Below are 25709 nucleotides of genomic sequence, written 5' to 3' on the forward strand. Positions count from 1 at the left end.
AGAGAAACTTGTGCAGATATTTAAGCATGTTTGGGTCTCAAATATGTCAAAAGATATCCAATTCCCATTTTACCTGCTAGGTACTAAGTGGGTATTAATTATTAATTAAGATGTTGAAAGCCTCAGCAAGCCTTAAAATAACTTGCATATTTCCTTGAGGTATATGACATTTTCCATAGAGACTGATTCCCATTAATGTCATTGAAGATGCTTAAAAGTATTCAGAAAAAATTTTCATGGCATTGCCAGAAATATGATAAATTTAACTGATTTTAAAACCATTTGGAAATACAGCAACAGGCCGGTTCTCTTGATGACCCCAGCAACAGAACAGATTTTGATCTGCTGAGGTCTGAGGTCTCCTGTTAGGATTCCAAGCATCAGATCCATTTCCTGTTAAACTGCACATAATATTCGGATATAAGAAGCTATAACCAGTAGTTTAAACAAATTTCTGCTTGAGAATGCTTCTCATCTCTCGAAAGCAGGCATGTAGTGTGCTCAAGCTCAGTTTTAGGTGATTGAGTGCAAAAGCCATCTTCAAGCAGATCCAGCTGCCACAAACCTGCCTACCTGTTGTAGCTGCTATGCCACCATACTCTGGGGACTGGTTGCTGACAGGCGAGGGGGCAGAGGGCACTTCCACTGAGGTGGCAGATTTAGCTGGGGAGAATGGCACTGGGGAGGGAGTTGGAGGAGCTGGTTCACTCAGGATAATTTCTTCCCGTATTTCTGCTGCAGAGTGAGAGAAAAATCACAGAACAAACAGTTAAAAGTGAAGCCAATGAACACTGAGAAACTAAAAAAAAGTACTATGTGAGGAGTTCTTCATATATTTCATGAAATTCATAGCAGGACTCACATAAATCTTTGAAAGAAGCACTTCAATAAGATTCAGTATTACTATTGCCAGTTTATTTTAATAAGATCTCATATAGGAAAGTGCTATTCTTCCTGATGTACGGGTAAGAAATACGTGCATAGACAGTTTAGGGCTTTTATTCCTGTAACATATTGCAACAAAGGGATTTAACTTTCCAAAATTAATGGAAGATGCAAGATAGGAAGACCAACCAGTGTAGATCAGGAGCATCCCTGAGCAGAGAGACTAGCAGCAGTCTCTGTTTGCTTCTGTTCTGGCAAGTCAGTGTGGAGTAAGTAGGGCAGGACTGGGAATTTGCTTCTGTACAGACAATCAGAATTCAAATGTATCAGAAACTATAGCTTTTTTTTTTTTAAAATTTATTTGCTCAGTTCTTCAGTCTCTCCCTTTTATTTTGGTTGGTACAAATCCAGCAATATGAATGAATTTATTTCGTGTGAAAATAGGGTGAGAGAGAATCAAGACTGGGCCCACTGAAATGCAGTGGTGGCTTAGACAGATCAACTGAGGTAAAAGGTTCTCTATTTGAAGAACGGAGTTTGCACTTAGGAATAGCATTTCAGATATCCAGAGTTAGACCATGAAGTAGGCCTCTTTCCGAATGCATTAACCTGGGAGGCCCCTTCACAAATGACTGATTTCAAATCATGATGGAACCAAACAACAGCATTTCTCTCCTAGATAGGACTCACTTGGTTAGGTGCGGATAAAGAAATAACCTTACTTAGAAAACAGCGAATCCGGTGGAATAAAACAACAAATGATGAATAAAAGAACAAACTCACCTGTGCTTCCTTCTCCTTTCATTGCCCTCATTAGCTCATTAGCTCTCTCCTGACAATGGAGTGATTCTAGCAGGTACAATACGTAGTCATCAAACATCAAGTGAATAAGGTGAAAAGACCCTGGTAATAAAATGAACAAACAGAAAAGCCATTGACTGTCTCAATACACTCATTAAACCAATGATTAGGGGATTCAACACAAAAGGCACTGAGGAGGACTGCCTCAGTATAGCACTGCCACTGCAGTATGTCGGTTACTCAAAGTAAAAGAGGTCAAAGTAAACCTAGGGACGAGCGGACTGTTCACTGCTGCACTTACACAGGCATATCCGACCAACTACTGTGGTTAAAGAGGCTGCCTACCTGAGATCTGGGACTTGATATTGAGTTTTCTTTTCCTGCATTAAAACTGAACAATTTAGACAATTATACTGCAAGTGAAATTATCTACGGCATCAGATACAAGTTTCTGTCAGAAATATATTCCTGAATTGGCTGCCTTAGTGATGTTCTGGTAAAAAATTTCTGAAGCACCTGTGTCATTGGACAAAGAAATGAGAAGCTAATCAATAGAAAGGTAGGAGCAGCCTTCCAGATCTCCTAGTGGTGCATCTCCGGTGCATTGCCTGGGCTGGATGAGGCACCCGTTATCTGTCAGACACAGAGACATCACCAGCAATTCTGCATATCTTAAAGGAAAGAGTTTTGCCCAAGTTTTGCTCCCTCTTACTTCTCCCACCACATTATCTTTACCTAATTACCAGTTTGAATCATATCAACAATATAACATTTGGCCTGTTTTCTGTGCTACTGTCTCTTCTGTCACACTATCTGTTTCTTAACTGCCATGACAGGAATATGAAAAAAGGTACTAAAAAGTACAGACAAAACAGAATGTGGGGGGATGGAGTCAAAGAACAATTTGAAAATTAATAGTAAAAAGAGACTATGTTGATAGCTCTCTGCCACAAATCCTCACGGAAGATCTGAGTACAGATGGAGAATTTGCTAATGTTGCTAGGAGGAACTACTGGGAGATGCTATGGACTAGAGTAATAGAAATAAAATTTATTAGTACACTGTAAGAAGTTCTATCCTTAGGGATTTATAGAAAAACTTTCTTAAGTTCCTCAATTACAAATGACAGAGCTGTGGATAAATTAGCTGATTAATCTCTGATGCAGTTGGCACTGAATGTAGTTACATGCCTCTGTGGAAATGGAAGTATTAATATTATTGCACAAGGCACTGGTGAAAGCTCACTTGGAATACTGCACAGAACTCTAGTCACCAATGTTCAAGAAAAATCAGTACAAACTGAAACTGGTATGGAGATTACCAGGAGGAAGTGGGAAATGGATAACAGATTTTAAATTACTAAAAACGCTTGTCTGGCTTCATTTTACAGAAGGGAAGGCAGTTGCTTTCCATAATGTATAAAGAAAGATACATATCAAGGCTGGTGAAGAAATGTTTGCCCTAGAGCACGCATAGCCACAAAAATAGATGTGTTAGAAGAGACCAGAGATGCATTTCAACTGAAAATTAAAGAAGCAAAGCACGAGACTTGGGACGTTGTGTAGTTTCCTTCTGAATGGAATAACATTCATCTGCAGTGGAAGACTGACAAGCATCAAAATGGGGTTTGGTCAGTTTATGCAATAGACTCCATGACATACAATACCTGTAATAGCTGCAGAGAGGTCTTGATCACACAATGCTTTTTTGAAAAGCTCCTAGGTTTATTTAAACTCGTACGGAATATTTATTAAAACATGCTCATGTTAGTGGTTAGATAACTCTGACATGTGCGAATGCAGCCAGGTTAAATTAACAGCTGCTCCAGCAGCCTGTGATTTAAACCAGAGAAAAATCACAAGCTGAGAAACAGAGATTGCTTCCTGCCAGTCAAAAAAAAGCACCTGATCATCCAGATGTGTTCCTTTTGAAATTCCATTGATACATACTGAGGAAAAATATTTCCATGGACAAAAGATGCAACAAGTTTCAAACTCAATTAAGTATCATAATGATTGGTTTATTCTTCAGAAAGTTAGCTTTATCTTGGGACGCTAGATTTTAGCACGATGAAGCATAACTACCTCTAGTCCAGCTTCTGCAGTGAAGTATGCTGTTGAAGGCAGAAGTGGTTTGAAAAGCCCTATATCCTTATACAATTCTAGCTGGCAATTCAGCTTTCAAAGCAGCTTGGAGCACATTCTTTTCCTTTGTGGCCTGATCGTCTTTGTGTTTCTTTCTCTTACTCCACGCCTGCATGGCTTCTCCCATCCCTGATACAAGCAGAGTGCACACACAGGGAGAACGTGAGCCTTTGTGTTCTTGGGCAAGGCAGCAGAGAAAAAGGGCATGCATGATTGCAACACCTTTGCTACGAGGAGGAAATCTCTGGCTCTTCTTGAACTTGAAGCATTCAGTTTTTTATTTGTTTACACATCTATGCAAGTCCAAATGGTAGCCTGTTTCCCAAACCTTCCAAGGATAAATAGTGGAGATCCTCACCTAATAACTTCAGAATTTTTATTTTAGAGATCTTCTGGGTTAAAAGTCTTGTTGAATAAAGCCTTATGTAATATGGCAGTGCTATGAAGACAGTGGACCTGACTGATCACCTTGTTACTGATCCAGAGCTCCTCCAGTGGAAAACCAGATTATTAACAAGCTCCAAGTCTTACTGACTTCAGCGCAGTTCCTGCTGGTGAGCATTTCCAAGGTAAGAAAACCAGGCCTCGATGCTGCCAAACTTGATGTGGTGGCAAAAGGCTCAGGATATTTGGTGTTTCTCACTAAACTCTTTGCTCAGCGTTCATTTAAATAAGAAATCAAAAGAAAGTTGCTTGTAGTTTCATAAAAACATTTGCAAGTGTGAATCCTAAGCACTCAGATGCTAGCAGGCAAATGACAAGAATGCAAAATTTGCTATTTAAAAAAAAAAAGTCTTTGTTATTGGGGAGTCTAATGCTCTGTTTTGAAGACTTGGGGTTGGCAATACTGAATGCAGCATTTAAAAACATCTCAGTGCCCTTGTCATTCTTTTGAATTTCTCTCTTCCTCCCCTATTATTTCTCCCACTGTGTATTTTTAAACTCTGTATAGAGGTTCTGAGCCCAGAATTTGCGTGAAAGACGCTAGACAAACAAGTTGTTGATACTGAATGAATGCAATATTTTTACATTTCCAAATGATTCAAAAGTAATGTAAGCTATAGACTGAAACCAGTATCAGGGCATGTATTTCAGTGACACAGTGAATAGCTATTCAGCACGACGTACAGTAATGTATTCTGTGTTTGCAAGCTACTGTTTTTCACATTAAACTGTTCAGCTCTTTCAAGTATATCTTTAAGCAGTGAAAAGGATCCAGCTGTGGCTGGTAAACCTTACACTGCTTTAGGAAGAGGTAAGAAGTCGTTCAAGAGACTGCAATTATAATAATAAATAGCATTTGGCTCTAATTTTCAGATGGAGTTAACTGAAATTATGGCAATAATTACTCAAGCTAACATACAGTAAATATCATCCACTATTAACAGATACAGCAATTATGTGTGAGAAGCAAAAAAAACCAATGAGATGTCTTGATCTGGAAAAAATCACAGCACATGGAGCTTCTATTACTAATTAGTTACTTTAATAAGCTGGATGCATTACCCAAACATCACCACCAACTGTGTCTTTGGTATGCATAGACAGGAAGGAGGGAGGGAGGCCGAGAGGGAGAAAAAGGGAGAGGGAGATAGAGGAGCTTTTTTCTGCCAGGGATTGTTTCAACTGCCCGTGTCACCGTGAGTAAAAGCTCTGCCGAATCAAATCTCTCTGCCGGCCAGTCCAGTATTGCAACTTCCTCTAATCAAATTTCCATATAATCTATTTCAAAGATAGATATATAGTGTCCTGCATACCTAAAGACCTCAGCACCTAACACATGATTTTACAACCTCCCTTTTTTTTCTTAATAACACCGTAAGCATCTATTTATTGCCTCAAGTGGAAAAAATCAGTAAAAATCAGTCCACTGAAACTTATGTATTAAAATGGTAAATGTAGTAAATTTACAATATCATCAAAATGCAAAACTTTTTATCTAAGTTAAGAGCAAAGGTATACAGATGTAAGTCTTTAAAAGAGTGCACCAATGTTTTCGTTTCTCTCCACAGAACTCACCTAAATGCATATGTTATTGTAAAATGTTGGAAGGAACTGTATTAAATTAAGCACAGAAGAGTCACTGACTTCTAGCTTACATTTGTTTACATTCAGATTTTTTTTCTCTTGGAACTTGCGTGGCTCTTATTCATGAACAATGTGTCAAATGTCTTTGCAATGAAAGTATAACAGCATTAGTACAAACTATTAAAATTTTGTGTCTGTGGCAAAATAACGTTTGGTTCATTTTTGAAGAAATAAGGTAGACTTAGCCCAGGCTTTTCCCTGATAGGATGAGGGTGATTTAGGTTCAGTTTCCACCCTGAAAACCCAAAGGCTCAGAGCTCCTCCTTCATCCACTGGAGCTGGGCTTGAGCAGGTTCACCTCCACTGTTTAAATTAGGCTTAGAACTGGGACTGAGCCAATGCTTGCCACCTCACTTCCAGAAGAGAACTCCATCTAGCAGGCTGCAGACCACTGTTGTTCAACAGATTTTTAAGCGGTTTCCACAAAGTAGAATGATTTCAACAGAAAGGATGAGAAAATCCTTCCAGTGGGCACTTCCTCCAGTCCTTTGGCCAGAAATCTCACTCTGCTGAGGCAGGTAGCTGGCCTAAGCAGTGAAATATGCCAGATGCAAAAGAATTCTCTTTGATTCTAATTTTTTAAAAATAAAGATTCTTGAATTAATGATATTTTTCAAAAAAATCTTGTTTCAGCTACTAAATTAAAAGCTGCTATTGGTCCTGTTCTAATTATAGAATCATAGAGTCACAGAATCATTAGGGTTGGAAAGGGCCACTAAGATCATCTGGTCCAGCCGTCACCCCATCCCCACCATGCCCAGTAACCATGCCCCTCAGTGCCACATAACACCAAACACCTGTGAAAAACACATCAGTTAGGACCATTTTTCCTGACTGTGGTTATATACAGAATATTAAATTCATGTTCAAAGATGTGCATCCATATAAAGAGAATCATGAGTTTGTATGCAGTTTGTTATGCACACTGAATTATAAAGACAAAAATAAACAAATGAAAAAACTGAGCTGTTAAAGTTCTCATAAAGGAGAAATTCAAGACCCAAATTTATAAGAGAGAGAACAGGTAAGTTATTTTGGTAGATCTAATATGTTATAGCGTAGTGGGTCCTAAACTCGAACAAGTGAATAATTCTCAGTCTTCACTTTTTCTTGAAGTATAGCAAATTCGTGGATGTTTCTGTTACTAATCACAGCTGAGAGTCACTTCCAGACAACTACTGCGGTCTAATAACTATTTTCAGAATCTCTGTTTGATTAAAGATGCTTTGGTGACTGATGCCTTCAAACAGAGAATGCTTCATAAGGTTACCAGTTTATCTTGAACAGAAATAAAACTAATGCTGTAATGTGCAATTCTGTAGCAATATTATATCCTTTAGGACACTTCAATGTCAGCATTTCACAACTTCAGTAGCATAACCTTACTACTTTACTAATACTAGGCGTTTTCTTCATTTGTTGGCTGCTGGTGTATTTCACAGGTTCAGGTTTACGTCCACAGAGAGATGTGTGGCAGCACAAAGTGCTGGAGCACAAAATTCAGCATTTCTTCATGCAGAGGGATTTTTGAACATTGTGGGAATGTATACGGTGTTAAGCAGTATCAGCTACTTTTTACGTCCACAACAAAAGAAAAGCTGCAATAACTCAAGGAGAAAATGAGTCCTAGAGGAGGTTCAAAATAGATATGACCAAGATACTGGTGCTGAAAACAGAATCTAGCAGATGGAAACTGTGATCATCTTGGAGATGCTCGCTAACCTGATGTCTAACAGTGACTCACTAACAGCTGCTTGAAAAATCCTTTACGATGGAAAAGCTAATGGAATAAGCTTCATATTAAATTATAAATATGGATTCTGCTGTGAGCTCCTATTTCTGATGGTATCTGAATGTCATCTAATGGCATAAAGGACATTAAAACGCAGATGGCAGAAAACTTTACAGTTGTTCAATACACTGCCTTTATAAGTTCATTCATTATTAATCTTCTCTTAATATATCCTGGCAAATATGCATGTACAAAAAACATCCCTAATTCAAACTCTGGTTGCAAATAACCGCAAATGCTCAGACTCATAACACAACAGTCCATTTTCAGTCACTGATCTTAAATTGATTTTATAACTGATGCAGTTTGTATCCCAGGATTCAAGGCAAAGCTCCTTTCGAAACCATGTGGAAAAACAGCATGCATTTTCACTATAAAACAACAGTCAATCATCTTTCTATCCTGACTGTATTCTGGTGGAATGAAAGACAATCTGTATAGGGCACAGAAATATGTTCACTCTGCAAAGTCTAGATTAGAAAGCTATGCCCTTTAAAAGCAAAGCTGGCAAAATGGCTCACTGATGAGCTTTTTGTCTGCTTTGGCACAAAATCACTTCTCTTAGCATAACGTTGTTGCAGTATTTTGGGTAACCTGCCTGACTTTGCACAGAAGTGCATTAGGGAATGCTCCAATCATTGACTCTACCAGTGACTTGTGACTGATAACTCCAGCTACAACTAACAGAAGTAATAATGTTTTCAGCTCCTCTGGTTAGATCTTGAAGGAAAACAGCCATATGATTCAGCAGCCTTGACTTTTTTTTTTCAGAAGAGCCCTGGGCACATGAAAACTACAAGCCAAGGTTTAGTCTTTTTTTGTCTGTGCCATCCAATTATTACAAGAAAATGAATGTACCAAAGCTGGGTGCACTGTGCAAAGTCATGTCCCGAATCACTCGAGTGCCAAAACAGGACCACATCAGGAGGAACTGCTGAGCTACTTTCTTCAAAGAGCCTGGTCTCTTGGCAGCTACCTGCAAGAAAACAGATACATCTAACATGGAGAAACTTTCATTTCCACTGCTTGATACAGATGAATGATGCATATATCTAACTTCCTTTTTTAAAGCTGAAAAATGTCTTACCATTATCCTCACATTAAAATAAACCCTAAAAATTTGTTTTTCATACACAGAAAGCCATCTTGCCACTATATACAACCATTGGAAAGAGGAAAGCAAAAGTATCATTCAACTCTAAGACTGATTTTCCTTTATAAATGAGGAAAGAACTGCCCAAAAAAGCCCCAGTCTTCATTTTTACCTTATTACTTACATGATCATTCCTAGACAAGGAAACAATTTATAATCAAGAGTGCTTGATCTATGCTGAAAATGTATATTAGTATTTCAATTACAGCTTCTGTTCCTTCATGGTTTTATTGCTGTGAATATGCATAGGCATTTTACTAGCAAAAATACTTCCCAGAAAGAACACTTCAGGCATCAACTCCACAAAACTTATTTGATAGAGTCATATGTTGCTTAACAAATCAGGTTCATTCTATTACCTAATGAAACTCCTTCTTGAAATTCTTCATGAAAACTATGGTCTGCATTTAAAATTGCATTTTAGTAATTGAAGAAAAGTACTCCAAAACAATCAAAATATTTCAAGTAATCTAGGGAAGTCCCTGTAGTTTTTTGTATCTATTTTTTTCAGCAGAGAGAAAGGCAGCATATTTACACATGTATTTTTATTTACTATCTCTAAAAATGAAATCTGGAATGAAGAGTTGAAATTGTAAAAGAACATCCTAATACAAAGCATAGTTGATTACAGAAGTTAGCTTGTTCATAATATAGTTACATACTCTACATAACATAATGATGATGCGCGATCACTTTTGAAAATATTCTTTAAAGATTTTTTTAGGATATTTTTGCATCCAGTCAAAATAAAGTGCAAGCCCTGGTTATCCCAAATTGACTGAAAAAACAATATAGATTTGTCCTTGTCTGAATGATAACATAGACATTCCTCTTTGCATTTGAGTGCATATAAATGAATTAGCTGGCCTATATATCTCTTTTATTAAAATCTTAAGAGAACAAGCCAGATTATCATTTTCATTTGCACTACATAGTTAGAACGACTCTGAACTCACCTCTCCATACTTTTGAAATAATGATTTGACTGAAAATCTTAGCCTTGTTCCATTCTTGAATGTTTTGAGTTGCACAGACAAGAGCAGAATGAACCAGAATTCTGAATGTGAGCAGTTCTCATACTGTGCCTGAAAGGTGGTGACATTTTATCCACTGCTGCTTTACTTCTGCTTACTACACTGCTTCGCTTTCTCTTTTTCTGTCTTTGCTAATAATCTATGACCCGAACAGAGCTCATAAGCACACCAGTGACTCAGGTCTTTACTCCTTACTAACCTTTACAACACATCTGTCCACCATGGAATCCAGCCACTCAATGTATGACTCAATGGGGGACTGCTCCTCCAGAAGGTGATCAAACTCCTGATACACTGGCAGACAAAGCAAAAAAAAACAAAACAAAAACAGCCCACTTCAGTACTTGAATTCCATTTAGAGCAAAAGAAAAACAAAATAGAAAAAGCTGCCAATAACATGACCAACTTGCTATGGTTTTTTTTTTTTTTAATAATGGATTGCTTAGCCATAACAAATATAACTTCCTTGGTGCTGACCCAGTAATTTTTCCTGGTTTCCATCTTGCTTCTGCTGAAAATGACAGAGTCATTGGAAGTGGTATTTAAGTGTGAGCAAATCAGGATCTATTGTTTAAAGTTCTTCTTTTGATTTAACCTTCGGCTGTGTTGCCCGGAAGTGAAACATTTATGGTGTTTGCTATGAAGAGTGTGAAGCTAGGCCTTGACCCTGGTGATGTGAAAAGGTCATGCATGAAATTGATTTAGAAACACATAAAGAATCTTTTAAGCGTCAAGTGGATGAGTATTGTTGATAGTGCTCTCATCTGTATAATGCTTTAGTTGCAAAAACATTATTTAACTGCTGCAAATCATCTATTTGCAATGCCAGACACACAAAAAGAAGTTCCATAAACTTCTACTTCTGCAAAACAAATTGCTACCAATGTAAAAATGCTATGAAGAAGAGTTTCAAAAAGCGACCCAAATACTTTTTAACCTCTCCCAAGTTAGTGTATTCATATTTAAGTACAGAAAGTAAAAAACAATCAAGTAATTCAACTGCAGCTCTTAAAACTGCAAGCCTCCAGTTTATTTATGAGAATCAATGACTGAAAGGCAAACAATCGTGAGCTCTCACACCTTAAGAAACTGTTCTTCAACCCAGCTAAAATAAAAGGCCCAGTAAATCAAGAAGAAAGATACTTTCTACCTGCTGTGTCACAGGATGATCTCAATGTGCTATGTATTTCCATTTATGCTTAATTATAAATAACAGGGGGGAAGAATTTCCCACCATAGGAAGCAGATAGTGGGGGAGGTGGAGGAGACAAAATTTAGAGGTGATGGCTGGAGAAGTGAGCCAGAGAGACTGCCTGAGATTAAAGCAAAGAATGAGCTCCCTGGTCTAAATGGAGCAATAGCATCCCATGATGAATCAGCAAGAGAAGCAGGAAAGCATTTGTGTCGCACCTGATTAAAACTCTGTTTAACTTACACTTGCAAAGGCTGGGTGGTCAGAAACTTTAGTCATGGAAGAAGGGAAATAATGATGTTTGGGCCACCTTTATCTTGTTTTGTTGTTTTATTGAATGGGCAGCCTCTCTTTATTCAGGATAAGATCTCAGAGAATTCCAAATGTTGTCTTCTTATCTGAGTATTTGGCTGGACAGAAACTGCCAACAGATGCAGTAATTCACATGCTGTGCAAAGAGGGGAGCAACAGTAGAAAAACAAATCAGTTGCCTGCTTTGGCAATGCGGGAGCATTGCAACTGTGGAGCAATGCAACCATGTACCATGACCTATTTGAGAAAAGTAACTGTTTAGCCTTTAGTGACTGTTAAAAATACTTCAACGGGATCTGAGAACAAGGGGAATAAAGAAGAAACCAGGTCAAAGACAGCGACTGCATCTGAGCAAGAAGTAGCTTCTCATCTACCCAATGATTTTACTATGTTTCTCACTAACTTTACGTATGAACTTTTTTGTTATTATTATTTTTTTCCCTGAGATGTAGTAGCTAAAAATTGTATTTTCTTGGTTATTAATGTCAGGAACACGCAAGTAGGGCTTATTGCATGTGATGAGTCACATAAAGTGTAACCTTTGAGAAGAAATGTGGCCAAGTAGAATATACATCAAAGATGAGGAAAAAGTTCTAAGATTTCTAAAAGTTCTAAGATAAGTTCTATACATATCTGACATCTTTGTGGAATCCCATGTTGAACATGCATATTAAATTACTGTTTCTGGGAATTTCTGTTTTTGCTTATTGAAATATATGGACCGACAATATGGAAAAATGTCTGTTCAAATCCATCTGCATTCAGGAAAATTCCATTTGATTTGATGACACTGAAGTTTATACTTAAATATTTAGCTCACGTATAAAAATATTTCCTAAACAGTGAGAATTTTCTGAATGAGAGCCAAAACTGTTGCTGCTACTAGGGATTATAACTTTGAGAATTCATTACTTTTTGGCCAACGGGTGGATGCTGGGTAGATATTGAGTATGTAACAGATGGCAGAAAAATGAAGCAAGCTTCTATACTCCAGTCTCACAATGTGCTACTTCCCCTGTTGCCATGTGGAGTTTCAGACTCTTAAGAACAGAAGAGCACCATGTAAGGAGGTGAATCAAGGGTTAAGAAGGACAGGTAAAAAAATAAAGCACATCTCACTGGAAAGCTAGCAGAGGACGTAAGGCCCGTTCTTAAAAATGAGAGAAGAATTTTAGTGTTACCATAGTGGGACAAGATGGGTGTGAGAGAAGAACCAATGTCAACTTTGTAGGGCCCAGTGTACACATGAATGTATCACCCTTCCTCTTTCTAGCCACACACTGAAAGAATCACCCCACTAGCAAATGTACCCATGCAGGGCTCCCACAAATAATACCCAGATGGATCCCCATTTAAAACTGGTCCTGGATAAGACACGACTGATCCTCAGGAGTGAGATCAGTACAACAGGTGGGTTCAAAGGGAACTGAGGTTATGAATGACACTAAAGACAAAGCTAGTCACTTCCAGTGCCTTGGAGGAACAAACTCAGTGTGCTCAGGGTTAAACCTAAGCTTACAGCCACATTTGCTGGACAAGGCAAATCAAATTTTATAAATGCAAAATAAGATCTTTGACTCTGAAACCAATATCTGCCAACATCTCTAAAGTCACTTTTCAGTTCATGCCTTTCACTATACTGCAAAGAATCTAAATTAACTAATTAACTTGCTTAATATAGTACATTTATTTATTCATAAAAATTCAAGGTGAAAGCAGCACCCCATCAAATTCCTTTTTTTTTAAGAAAATACCATGTAAAATGGAGCTATTTACAAATAAAATTTAGAAGGGACTCAAGTACACAGCCATTTTGTTGTCAAAAGCATTCAAAAGACAATTCCTCCACAATTTTACAGCAGGGTTGACTGACTTTATCAGATCCAATGGCTAATGCATAGATTTACTTTGCCTATGTCCACGGCAAAAAACTCTCACTCAATTTTAGTGCATGTTCTGTGCCACTGGCTGTTCTAGATTCTAGAAAGAAATTCTGTAATGAAGAAGTGCCCAGATCTACACCTTAAAATATAAGACCTTGAAAAATATTTGCCTGACATTTTGAGAAATGTCTCCTTATATATCTTAAGCAAACCAATGGCTGCAAAAACATTACTTTCACTGAGTTTTTTTGTTTTGGTTTGTTTTTTTTTGCAACAAGAAACCAAGTTCACCTGGCTTTATTTGAGGGTTCATCTCTTACATTGTATGATGAGTTTTCTGTGCTCCTCCCGTGAGTCCTCCATAGTATAGAGGGTTTGTTTGGTAATGCTATTCAGATCCACATTCCTCCAGTCCTCTAGCATTTGAAAAGTGATGTCTGCACTGTGGATCACTGTTCTTGATGCCTGTAATCCAATCCAATCTATTCATTAGTTCATGGTTTATTTGGTTAAAAAATAACCTTTATCCCCTTTTCTGCTTCCTTAGCTAGGCTCACTAAATTGATTCTCCTCATTCAACCCCACCCACCAAACCGATATCTTATGGAAGTTACAGGGCTGTCTTATCACAGTGAACACTGAAATCAGTTTGCCTTGTTCAACTAACAGCAAATATTTTGCTCTCACTCACCACAAACCCAAATAAACAACCCTAAATCTGGACTCCTCAAATTAAAACAGCTCCATTGGTTTTTCAGTTTGCTTCAGGTCAAAGTCAAAAAGCAAGAGCAAAAATGAAGCCAAAACCAAAGGAACTCTACAAGGGTTTGCAAACCACCCTCTCCCAAACTATGAAGACTCCCATTCTTCCCTCAGGCACAAGAAAAAGCTGAAAAGCATTTGCCTCTCTATTAGAATTGCCTCTTGGCTGGTTGACACAGGGTTCTGTTGGTGATAACGGCGAGAATAGGGTGAGAGAAAAGGAATCATAGAATCATAGAATTGCTCAGGTTGGAAAAGACCTTAAAGATCATCAAGTCCAACCGCAACAAAATGTGACAAAATTTCAAGGTCATACAACACACATCAGATCTCTGTAAGTTAAGCAGAGATGAGTAGCCCACACTAAGGTTATCAGATTCCCCAAGGAAATTATGCATTTGAATAATACTTCAGTGTCAGTAGACTGTTGGATCCCAAGCCTGATGAAGAAGGTTGTGGTCTCTGTACATTAATTTCCTCTGAACCTCTATGAACCTCCAAAGTTCAGTGATGTTCCACTATTGGGAAAGGTAGCACTGGCATTTCTGTCTCCACCACTGAAATAATGGAGGGAAGAAATCTACAAACGTGTCCTTCCAGAAGCGTTTCTCCCTCCCAGGTTTCTTTTGTGGGCTTCCTGACTCTCAGGGTTAACCTGGAGTGCTGGATATACCTTTTAAATGCAGAGCTTTGAAAGTGATAAGGAAAGCAAACTATCTGCTTCAATATGAAACCTCAATGAATTCAACGCATCCTCCCCTATTTTGTGGTACATAGAGTTTGGTCGCATTAATTTTTGATAGGTAATTGTCACCTAAACCAGCTGGTGAAACCAAACACTTCAGGGTGATTTTCTTACATTCCCTTGCTATGGCTGTAAGAATATTTTTATTTAAAACCCAAGTGGTTCAACGTTTTTGTTTTTTACTAATTTGCATTTGATTTATAGCATGCTTTTTGTCAGACATATACAAATTTTTCTGCCTTTGTAATAGGCCCGATTCAAGCCACACTGAAACCAGTGGATCATCTCTTCCTTACTTCATGGTAATGAATTAACTCTTCAAATCAAATCCTAAATTTGTTTCAGAAAACTTTTCTGCTTAATTTAATGATCAGTGGCTGCCAGTTCTCTAGCAAAGTATTCTTGTTGATTAGTCCTTGATTTTGTAAAGATGGTCATAGTAAATATTGGAAACAAACTGCTAACATGATCTTTTCCTCTCTGAGTAAAGTCCAGCTTGTCAGTTTAATGGATTATTTTACAAGTCAGTAAACATGGCATTCAGCAAACTCAGGTAACTGAAATATTTACTTGGCAGAGATGATTTAGTGATGTCTGTCGCCGGAGTATTTGTGAGAATCTTCTGGACACTGTAGGAAAGAGGAGATACGTATTTACATACTGTACTAAATAAATAAAATCTTTATTTCTGAAAATTCTGAATTAAAATCAGCACTGAAAAAATATATCCAGTTTCTTACACTCAAGTGTTGCAACATTCTGTTTGCATGAATAGCTCAGTTTTAACTTAGTTTAAGCCTTGACCTAAAACCTTAAATCTAGGCACTCAATCAATTTTACAGAGGCATATTACAAGTGATGATTTATAGATGCTGTGAATAACCAGAGGACAAGAGAAACACAGAGGACAATGGAAGAACTTCGCTTGTTTAGCATAGCAAATTTTATCTTGATACACAAAAGAGCTGAAAACCGTAAAGACAGAACTATTTAACAGGAAGAAAAATGTTGGTGCAAGAAGAAGTGGGCAAAACATAACGACGGCAACACTTCATCAGGAAATTAGAAAAGTTTCCTAAGTCTTAATGCAAGCAGATTTTGGAGGAGCCTTCAGACTGGACTAAGGTAGGAGCTAAAATCTGAAACAGTTTCAGGTAAGATATGATCGAAATTTCTAAAAGTGGTTACATTACTCTCTAACATGCTATGGCATAACAGGACCTGGGAGGTACTTGCCATCTCTCTTATTTTATCTCTTTCCAAGAGGATTTGGACCTTGTATTAAGATACTTCCTGTACTTGGAAACTGGACTTTTAAAATGTTTTATTGACCATATTTTGTCTGAATTATATGATTTAAGAACTGCAGATACAACTAAGACTTGCAGTTACTCCGTTCAGTAATTCCTTTGGCTGTATACACCATCACAACTTTTGATTAGGAGGAAACAACTGCAGAAATGACAAAGGTTCATGTGTGTGCTCGGATGCACTCAAGTTTTTTCTTATGATAAAATCACAAAAGACCTGCAGATCTATCTAAACAGGCCTTAGATGTAGTCACAGAGTAGGAGTTCCCTCTGTGCTATACACAGAGGCAGTTAAAAAGCATTGTTCAAGAATGAGTAGAAAGTGCATCGGCTGTCTCTTTCTCTTTCCCTGCAGAACTGGAAAATTGTTGCAGATCTTTGATATTTATTTTTGAACAGAGAAAGATGCGATAAAGCATGTTCTCGGCTCTGACTTTCTGTAACTTTTAAAATGAATTAGTAAACAACACACAAAAACCTAAAATGAGTTATTCTAATTTACATCCTAGAATGTTCTCTGTAAAATATACTTCTAATTTTCCGTGCTGATCAAAATAGTTAATCCTTCTCCTAAATTAGTTTTTTTTTTCCCCCTTTAACTTTGTGGTGTGGAATTTAGTGCTCATGAAAGGCAAAGAATTGAGAGCCGTGAAATAAAGCAGGCTTTATCAATAGGTGATGTGCACTGCAGGCATCTACAAAGCACGTCTGAATAGGGCTAGTGCCCTTTCCTGTGGTGACAGGGTAATTTGATCTCCTTCATTTTTAACTCTGGCACTTTTTTGAGCAAGGGCCTCAAGCTGTATTCAAATTGTGCTACCCTAAAGGTTTGTTTAATAATTTTCTTTGCCTAATATCATCCCGAATGTTTGCTTACTACCAACAAAATTAATTTCTTATCAGAACTCACAAGAAAGGAAAAGTAATTTTTCTCACTTCAAGCAGTGCCTCATTTCACTAAATGAAATTGGTTCTCACGAGCAAGTGGAGATTGGAAGTGAATGCAAGATTTACAATGCTGTCAGTATTTAATTCTTAAAAGAACACAAGGTTCACTTCCAATTAATTTGTAAACAATAAATGTTACATATTTCCCAGATTAATAGGAGAGATTTTGCAATACTTACATTCAAATTTGATATTTCGTAGGTTTTCTGGCAAGTCATGGAGAGCTACTTTCAGCCACTCATCCAGTTGCTTTGCAAACTTTCTGATCACCTGTGTCAAACTGAGAAGAGAAATCACTACATCAGAACATGTAGTCTGTGCATTATTCTATAAAATCTGTGAATGTGTGAAGAGTATGGGTCAGTTACTTACACCTCACTATTATGCGGAGTTGCTGAACATGTTTTGGTCTGTAGGCATGAAGGAAAACTTCTGAAAACCTTTCCAGAGAAATGTAACACCACAGAGAATGAAAGTCTCTGTACTGCACTGTATTGATACTTATAAATGAGTTTTTTTAGCTTAAGATAAAATCATAAAATATAAAAACATAAAATCACAATTCTTTAAAGAAGACAATAGATCAAGCTTGGGATTTCAGGCCAGTTGTGCCCAAATTTATACAAATGGACACAGGCACATGTAAGTGAAGCAATAACCAACTGTTCTGCAGACTGAAGCCAATGAGTGGGTGGCTGTGACGGGCTGGAATTTCTAGATGATGTGTGGGGGCAAAGCAGAACCTGCCTGCTTAGCTCTGAGCAAGAAAGGAACTTTCCCAGATGAAGGAGATTTCCCTCTTCTTCCTTATAACTCTTTCCTGGATGGCCCCGTCATTTCCTTCTAAATTTGGAAGGCCCTTCTTCTAAATTGCTCAGTACAAAATGACAATTTCCAGGAAAAGTTCAGGGTATGCTGTAGGGGAGCCCTGCACTTGGTCCTGCCAGACTGAGCTGCACTGCTTCTAGCAACACTCAACACATAGACAGGGGAAAGATACAAGGAATTTTACTTCGTTCTGCCAGGCAGGTATTCTGTTTGTACTCCAGCACACACTGTGCAGAGGACAGAGGTGGTAAAATAACTGTTGCCATAGACCTGATCTGCTTTGCAGAGACACCTAGGATAGCAGATGGATGACAACTGTTGCATCCACTAAAAAGTGTTTTTTCTGTACAACCAACATTCATTCCCAGGAAGTCCCTCAGAGGATTCTGGCTGAGTCAGCAAGATTTCCTTCAGGAGCTTCCATTGCAATGAGACCCTTCTTCACCCCCTCCAGTGCAGGCTATGGCTTAATAGCCACAATCTGGCCCTTTATATGCATTACAAAAGTCTATATTCACACTCAAGTCTCTCCTTATTTGCTATGAAAGAACTAAGCAGCTTGAGAAAAGGACTGCTGTTCTGTTTAATCCTTCCAATGAAATAGATTTTTTTTGGNGGGGGGGGTTGGATGAGGGGCAAAGCCTGTAAAAACACACATATCTTATCAAGGAAATCCCGTGCTTGTAACAGGTTTCTCATGGATAAAATACTTTGCCTGTACTTTAGCAGTCATACAGTGTGAACAGCATTCACCAATTTAGGAGCATAGAATGGCATCTCAAAAACATTTGCTCTAATTAGAGCTGCATTAAAATCCCGAAGGCCAAATTTACAATGCCAATAATAAACTCTTAGAGGAATAAACTTAACAAATTACTCAACCTCAGGAAAGCATCAGTCAAATAGTACTAAAGGTGAATAAGTATTTAGAAAAATAATGTTTCCTGATGTTTATATTAGGAAAATCAAAGGGAGGAACAGGTTGACTACACTCAGCGATTACACTTTTTGCTGTGAAATGTTGATAGCTGTTCTGTTTTCTCTATATAATTAAGATTTCTTGGACTCAGATGTACTCCAGGTAAGAAGAGAAAAGATGAGATCTGCAGTGTGGATTGGCAAAGAAAACTGAGCTCTGAAACAAAGGAGTCAAATCCTTGTTAATATTAATAAAGCGATCCTAAAATAAGTGTGCATCTGTTCATCACAGTATAGCATTTAAATTAATCTCGGTTGTCTGAGACTTCTCAAGTATGATCTTCATATTTTCTGCTCTTGGCAAGCAGAATAACAATTGGGTTCCAAGAGCGTAAACAGAAACAAATGCTTAGGTTGCAGTGCCTGAATATGCATGGGAGTATTTACAAACAGAGCAGCCAGGCTAGCTTTTGTCACTGTTATTCAGAGTACTGTTATGTTGCTATGCCAGATTAGCAGAAAAGTGTCTGAAACTTTCAGAAGATGGAGGAACGCGTCATTCTGCAGCCTGCAGATTTCTGATATTCCCCCAAAGCTGGGACATGACTATCATCTCGATGCCAATAAACCAAGAAGGTCTTATCCTTTTATCACACAAAAAATGTCACACTTTTCACAACATGTGTTGTTAAAATCGAAATATTTCTTCACAAACATGTCAGCTGTTCTGCTCCTTTGGATTGGCATGTGACTTAAACTCAGGTGGCAACAAGCAGCTTTCTGTCATTTGCAAAGAGAAGATATATAATAAAGACAGCTGAGCTATGTAGAAGTGGCCTTATTACTAGTTATACTGACCTGTCGGGTAGTGCTTGCAGTACCGTTGGCATCAAAACTCCAGAAATCGCTTTGTACAGAATCGAATCACAAACTCCGACTATATTCACTACAGTTGAAGAACCCAGTACAGGCAGCATATGAGGAGGCATCCCTTGCCAAAAGTGCAGAAGAAAACTTTGAACCTGCAATCATGAGAAGGAGTGGGGACATTTAAGAGATCCTGTTGAGATAGAGTTTATTTCAGTCTCACAGCTGGATTGCTGATATACAACACAGACAAGGCATATTCCTTAACTAGACAGGCTTATACTTAGCCTGTTGCAGAGTGGTATAATGAACCAAAGGGCAAGGAGACATTCTGAGTTGGAGACAGGGTACCTTTGTGTTCCTACAGCTGAGAGGCCCATGGGTACCACAGTATTTTCACATTCCATCACATGAGTGTAACTCCTTGGCTTCCACATATCAAACCTTTTTCTCTCTGTCCCTGTATATGAAGTAATGAAACTGAGGCTTGGTGTGGGGAGGGACAGGAAGGTAGCACGTGGTGATGGGGGCCAATATACCATTTTCTGCATTAATTTTGAAAAGAAACACTTTGGAGATCTTAATACAGTGACTAAAGAAAAGCAGCAATGATTTCTTCTTTCTCTCCTCTGCTATGAAGGAAAGTGAAGAAAGAATGGAGAAAGGCAAAAAAGAAAATGGGGAGGAAATTTCAGACACAGCATAAGATGTATCTGAAAACTGTCATTTAGGAAATAAAGGTGTTACTAAGTGAATGACATGGTCAATTACACAGGGGTTAGAACACCAGCATTTCTAAGTGATAACCTTTTTACACACAATTTGTATTGAAATAAGTAACTGTAACCAGGGGCAGTAAATAATATTTGTCATTTATATCTTGTCACCGTTGATCCTGACAGATTCCCTAGAAAAATACAACATCCTCCCCTGAAGAAAGTATTCTGAGACTGATCCAGCAAAACTTCCTGAATATGTGTTCTCACTGAATCAGTGGGCTTGGAGTGAAGGAGCAGAGGGTTTTGGTTTTCTCTAATCTGTATGTCAGACTTAAATATTTTATTACGCTTCTGGGTTCCCACTTAAACATGAATAGGAGATGATCTGAGAGACACACTAGAAAGTGTGAAAAGAGGTAAAGTAATGATGAAAAAATAATTTTCTTGCAAGGAAGAACCTAGATTCGTGCAATGACTTAAACAAGCCTCAGCTTTAAATCAGAAAAGCGTGAGAACAAGAGTGAGATGGAAAAATGGAGGGAATTCTCTGCTTTTGTTCAGAATGCAGAGTCAAAAGACCTATTTCCTTTGACTTTTTCCAAGCTGGGTGTTATATTTGAATAAGGCCCTCAGCATCTCTATGGTCAGATTTGCTATCATAGCAGTGAAGATTTCTCCACATATGATATAAAACTCTTTGCATCCCAGTAATGTCTGATGTTTGTAGCCATTCACCTCTAATTGTAGGACTGTATGCATGAATTGCCAGAAAACCCTCAGGTTCAGTTCAATATCCAGCAGGTACAGATCTTATCTATTCCTAATGAATCATAACAACAGTTGAGCAATGTGTGTGTTCCTGGCTGCACTGCAAAATAACCGAGGAACTGGAGACTTTAGGTGCAGGTTTACTGGGATGTCATGGAGGCTCTAGGCCCCCCAGCTCCTTGCCCATTGTTAACGGACTATCAGAGAACACCATTTTGTCTGCAGCACCTGCCCTGGGTTTGTGCTGAACACTCAGAGGAATTCCTTCAAACAGAGCTCAGTTCAAACTCAAAGCTTAGGAAAATGGTGATGGATACACCTCTTGAGATGTAAGATCTGGATTGTCCAACATCTTGTAAGAGGATATTGCCACCTTAATCCTGATGGAGAGACAAAAACATTCCCACTGCTTTCCTTCCTCTAACTCGCGTAGTGGTATAAGTGAGATTTAATGCTATCAATGACATATTATGTACTCAAGTATAGCTATTCTTCATTATTCATGAAAAGGCTTAGCTACCACAAAACCATATGTTTGTAATATCAAATTCAAAATAAGCTCTCAGATCCATTCATACCTTACGTATCATTAAACTACAGCTGCAGTTTCTAACCATACCTCATCAAAGTTTGCTCTTATTACAGTGTCTAGTATCCTCTGACAGTGAGTTCTATACATCATAATAAAGGTAGAAACCTGAAAAAGAATGAGAGGGAGACATACAAAAGATCATTCCACTTTAAGAAATCTGCTTTTAAAAATATCAGAACACAAAAAAGTAAGTTTTTTTCTTATCTTACCTATGCACAATTGCAAAAGTAATGAAATCAGAGTCTAGTTAGATTAGCTTTAACATGAGTTTTCTTCTTAAAGGTAAATTCTCTCTTTGAATTCATGGATTTTTCTATGTCAATGGGATTCTTCAAATGTAAGAGGAGCAAAAAACCTCAGTGAGATCAAAGACGAGAATGTGGCCCTAATTAGGACATAAAGAACTATAAAACCCTACTCTTTTGTCCACTCTACATTGATACTACACATGTGAATAGCATCAGAAAACTAGGAAGCTCAGCCAAGAACAGTCAGAGCACTTTTGTCATAGGTGCAGACAGGATTCTTTTAATTTCCAGCCTAGAAGGATAAGAAATGCATTAAATTCCTCTCCCCACAAGAAAGCATTGGATTTGCTTTTCAGTTTGCCAACAAATGGGTTCACATATTGCTAAAACAGAAAACTGGGGTCTTGTTATTCGTGATTTAACCAATCACCCTCAAGCCTTTCCTGCTGTATGCAATACAACTTTGAAAGAAGAGTGTGCATAGGCTTTAGATATGCTTTACATCTGATAGCATCAGCTGCCTATGCTAAGGAAAGGTATTTCTTACTATTACAAGCAGTTAAGTTCCCCATAAATAAAATCAAAGCATTATTGAACTTAATCTAATTCAAAGTCTTTATATTTTAGATGAAGTTTTCATCCAAAGCACGGAAAAAAAATACAGGACAGGCTGAGAAAACATTTCCAAAGTGTTACCTTCTCCTCTGGCAGACTGGCTGGCAGATTTAGATCTTTGACATTTGGAAACTCTGGCAGTAATGTTCCCAGTTTGGACCGTGGTGAATATGCCACTGTCTGTTTGGTTACTTCTTTTTTTCCTGTTTCGTTGACCCAGGCTGCTCCTTTTTTAGAATACATCACGTCGTAATACTGAGAGTTTTCTTTCACTGCAATTCCATAATAATGGTACCTGATACACAGAGAGGTACATTTCATGAAGTAGATTGTTTGAAAATTATAAAATAAACATATGAGAGTAAGAGAAATTGACAATGCTAGTAATTTCTATAGCACAACAGACTTTGTGATAGTTTCTGTGTTATTAACAAGCATTGATTCAGTAGCGGAGTATTGTGGCAATACACTGGGTTTTCCAATTTCTTTGTGGTAAAAGCTGCTCTCTTCAGAGTTAATAAAGCTGACGGTTGCAGGGCAGAAGAATAATGGAGTTCTATGTTTTTTTCTTATTATTTAAAAGCGCATCCTAAAGCTACTTGCTGGCAGAGCTGTGCTGTGCAGCTGCTCCCCTAGTTTAGCAATAAGCAGAGGTACAGCCCCTCTGGTCTGGCCCTTCTGTTGTTATTTCTTCTCAGACTGTCGAGGGCCTCTTTGATCCCTGAATAGCACAAGTCTTAATCACAAGCAAACTGATCAGAAATGTTTCAAAACCTGAAAACACTGCAATGAAAAGAGAGGGGGGAAAATAGAGTGTGTGCTTGAAAGCAATGAACAGCAGAACGTGTACAGTTCAAAATGATGTGCCTCATAACCTAGCATCATAATTGGTCTTGGATCAGCACAGGATACTACACAGCACTGTAACTCTGCCTGCGTAGAGCACAGTGGGAGTTACACGGCGTGGCTGCACTACAAGAACGGATCGGTGGCCTTATGGCACACAGTTGTGTCATGGCTTAGCATTATTATAGGTGATAATGGGAGCACTCATTATCCAGGCTAACCTTTGCATCACAGCAGCAGAGACAACCTCATTCGCTCTGTGATTTTACTAACATTTACTTCATTTTCTCGGCTGTAAGCCCCACCACCACATCAGCTACATTTTTAATTGTTACAAAAGGCAACATAAAATTGTATTGCTTTTGTACCTTTGATCGACTCTATTTTCTTAAAGGGAATTTTCTATGATCTTCCAGTTCCCTCCTTACAGCCTATCAGACCGGGATGAGACTTTCACTTCTGGATCCAGCTGCGGTGGTAGGAGAGGTGACCTTCTCCAGGGGTTTGTCATCCTCCCCAGACACTTACTATTTTTAGGGTGCTACCAGCAGATCAATTCACTTCAGTGGACCCTAGTTTGCTTTAGGAAAAGCATCTGGCTTTACTAACATCATCCATTTAAACAGTGAAAGAGCAGTGTCTAACCGATGGTAGCTTAAGCTAAGGTAATTTTTTTCTAGAGCAGATTCACTCACAGTCATTCACCCGCAAATCGGCGCGTGTTATAATCTCCAACAGAAAGTAGTGGCAAATAGCTGGAAGCCCTAATCTTGTCTACCAGCACAGATGGGCTGAGAGGAGGCCTGGGGAGCTGCAGGAACCTTCTCATATGTGCCGCCCTTACCATTCCGACTGAGGATGTTCCATGTCATCCATTAGTAAATGAAATAAAAATAAAAGATATCTTGAACTCCATATTGAATAATCCAGGGGATATTTATTAAAACATTAATCTGACATGATATGAATAGGACTTCCTTCCTTCAATACCTTAGAAAGCCACACTATCTGCTCCAAATCTGCATGTCAGGGCTTAGACCAAAATGTATATTCCAGACCAGAAGTCAGGCTCCAGATCCATCCTACTCTGTTACAGACAGCTGATGGTGAGTTTTTGCTTGGACACCATAGCTGTGCATGTCACATGTTTCACTGGCTTCATTTGAATGGGATCCTTTCTGCTTTATGCCTGTTAAAAGGACAAACCAGAGCGAAGGACGCTAAGAAGGCTGATTCGGCCAGACATTACATGTGTCAAGCTACACCAAATGATACACCAGCTGTAGAAGTTCATTTGTTTTTTGGTTTTTTTTTAGCTTAAATGGTAACAACTCCAGATTGCAGCTCAAGGTCCCAGTTTGGTAGCAGCTGTCATGCATGCGCTGTGTATTAACAGCCATAAAGCCTGCTTACTTATATCCTGTGAGCTTGGTATGTCTGGGAATGGGAAAAGGGAAAGGAAATGCTACTGGGAACTACTGCCACAAATTACTGAGAGAATGGGAAAAAGAAAAAAGAAAAAAGAATAAGGAAAATATAAGGCCACAGGAGGCAGGACTGCAAAAGTTCAAGACAGGCTGAGAGGTTTGTATAACTTAAGCAGGTCAGTCTCCTATGTTAAGTTTCTTCTTATCAATTCTAGGGAAAAAAAAAAAAAAGAGAAGGAATAAAAGCCTCCAAACTATAGTAGAATGTCACTGGGCATTATTTAACGTCTGGTATATTTCACTTGGCAGTATACTACATGAAAGAGATTGCCAGGTAGCTTCACAATCATGTAGACAGCAATAACCAAATTAACAGAGAAATTTTGAGGAAGGAGGAAGCTATCTGCAAATTTTACCATCCCAAATGGCAAAAAATCACTGGTGCAGTTTACAAATATTCTTTTTCTTAGCACTTTTCTTTTTTCACTTCTAACAGAAAAAAAAGAAAACAAAAATGACAACAACTAACCACCCACAATCAAACTGAAATCAATAAACACGTCTTGAAAGTTTGATCTGTAAGGAAATAGTGGGCAGATCACACAATCACTTCTGCAGTAAATAGAATAATTTTTCCTTTCATGGATCCAGAATCTACAGTACAACGCTGTTAAAGGAAAAAGTAAAACTCCCGTCACTGCATATAGTTCCTATCAGTTTAAATAACTGCTTGTGTACATAATAGAAAAGTTTCAAGCTGCAGTACAGAAAGAAATGAGCTTTTCTACTTAGATGCCTTCTCATGGCTCACCTGTGGTGGAACTGTTTCTAA

The 25709-nt window shown here is 38.2% G+C and overlaps 1 protein-coding gene across 1 annotated transcript in view; it reads right to left on the reverse strand.

Annotated features, from left to right (window-relative positions):
* Nucleotides 1–25709, reverse strand: part of RFX4 (regulatory factor X4) — a 91384-nt gene that overhangs the window by 22926 nt on the left and 42749 nt on the right. The window contains exons 6-15 of the mRNA XM_021386770.1: nt 22686–22899; nt 21769–21846; nt 19654–19817; nt 17229–17329; nt 15362–15420; nt 13605–13749; nt 10097–10191; nt 8569–8686; nt 1669–1788; nt 574–735 (exon numbers count right to left, since the gene is read on the reverse strand). Of these exons, the coding sequence (XP_021242445.1) occupies nt 574–735; nt 1669–1788; nt 8569–8686; nt 10097–10191; nt 13605–13749; nt 15362–15420; nt 17229–17329; nt 19654–19817; nt 21769–21846; nt 22686–22899 (1256 nt within the window). The remainder of the gene's footprint in view (nt 1–573; nt 736–1668; nt 1789–8568; nt 8687–10096; nt 10192–13604; nt 13750–15361; nt 15421–17228; nt 17330–19653; nt 19818–21768; nt 21847–22685; nt 22900–25709) is intronic.

The sequence above is a fragment of the Numida meleagris genome, chromosome 1 (assembly GCF_002078875.1).
Source record: "Numida meleagris isolate 19003 breed g44 Domestic line chromosome 1, NumMel1.0, whole genome shotgun sequence".
In the NCBI taxonomy this organism is placed as follows: Eukaryota; Metazoa; Chordata; class Aves; order Galliformes; family Numididae; genus Numida; species Numida meleagris.